General features: G+C 60.4%; 1 protein-coding gene across 1 annotated transcript in view; it reads right to left on the bottom strand.

Annotated features, from left to right (window-relative positions):
• Window positions 1–378: 378 nt before the first annotated feature.
• Window positions 379–1,231, bottom strand: part of VE01_10653 (uncharacterized protein) — a gene marked incomplete at both ends in the record, with an annotated part of 2,674 nt that continues 1,821 nt past the window's right edge. Inside the window, one exon of the mRNA XM_018280046.1 lies at window positions 379–1,213. Within this exon, the coding sequence (XP_018125083.1) occupies window positions 379–1,213 (835 nt within the window). The remainder of the gene's footprint in view (window positions 1,214–1,231) is intronic.

Raw genomic sequence — 1,231 nt, 5'->3', positions numbered from 1 at the left:
GGGAGGAGGGGGGGAGGGGAAGCCGAAGAAGGTTAAGAGGAAGATTATTAGGGCGTGAGTGACGATTAGGGGGGAGAAGGGAAAAGGGGTAGCATGTGGGATGGAGTAGGGAGTTTGGGAGGGGTGAATGAATGCATTTTGGTGCGCATCTTATGTGTTAGTGTCAAGTGTCAGTGATGTGAGGACTGCTGAAATAAGGAGTAAATTCGTCGCCAAACTACCCCCTCTCGTAACTCATTCTGTAGCGGATATCTCACAATGCAAAATCATCGCATACCCACCCCTCTACGCATCACACCTTTAACTCAAAAACCTCCCCTCCATATAAACCCCCCATCACCTATATTCACCTCCCCCCCTCTAATATCTCACTTCCCCCTAATACCTCCCCCCCCCATACCCCTGCCCCGGATACCCACCCCCTCCCTGCCCCGGATACCCCTGCCCAGGATACCCTCCCTGCTGCTGCGGTGGTCCCTGAGGAGGTCCCTGCTGCCACCCACCCTGCTGTGGCGGAGGAGGACCCTGCTGCCATCCTCCCGATTGCTGAGGGGGATAACCACCAGGTCCACCGGGGCCGCCATATGATGGCTGCGGCGGCGCGCCTCCGTAGCCGCCTCCGTAGCCACCACCTTGGTACGGTTCTTGGGCTTGGTATCCCCCGCCGCTTGAGGCTTGGTAGCTTGATGCTGGCGCGGCGTTGTCGTAGGAGTAACCCGATGGTCCGGATTGAGCGCCTAGATACGGTTCACCCCCACCGCTGCCGCCGCCGTAGGAAGGAGCGCCGCCTGGGGCAGACGAGTATCCGAACGCACCAACGGGTGTCGATGGCGAGGGCGAGATACCACGAGATGGCACATCATCAATCTCGCGCATCGCACCCAGATCACGGGCTTGGATCTTCCCCCACACCGCGCTAGCAGCCTGCCCATACCCTCCGAATCCACTATGGGAGTTATCCGGGCCATGGGAGTGAACGGCTGGATTCCCGCCCTTGTGGTTCCCGCCCGACTTGACGGAGGCGGAGCCGAGGACGTGGTTGAGGTTGCTGCGGTGCGGGTTCTCGTCGACCCATTTCTTGACGGTGTTGAACATGTTGCGGTGGATCTCGAGGCGCTCGTTGCGCGCGGCGGGGTGGTGGAAGACGTTCAGGATGTCGGCGATTACTTCGTCGACGGGGACGCCGGGGTGTTCCCAGGCGTAGAGGATGCGGCTGGGGGAGGGGGGTTAG

Source organism: Pseudogymnoascus verrucosus, assembly GCF_001662655.1.
Source record: "Pseudogymnoascus verrucosus strain UAMH 10579 unplaced genomic scaffold scaffold_96, whole genome shotgun sequence".
Taxonomy (NCBI): domain Eukaryota; kingdom Fungi; phylum Ascomycota; class Leotiomycetes; order Thelebolales; family Thelebolaceae; genus Pseudogymnoascus; species Pseudogymnoascus verrucosus.
This window is presented reverse-complemented; position numbering and strand designations above follow the sequence as displayed.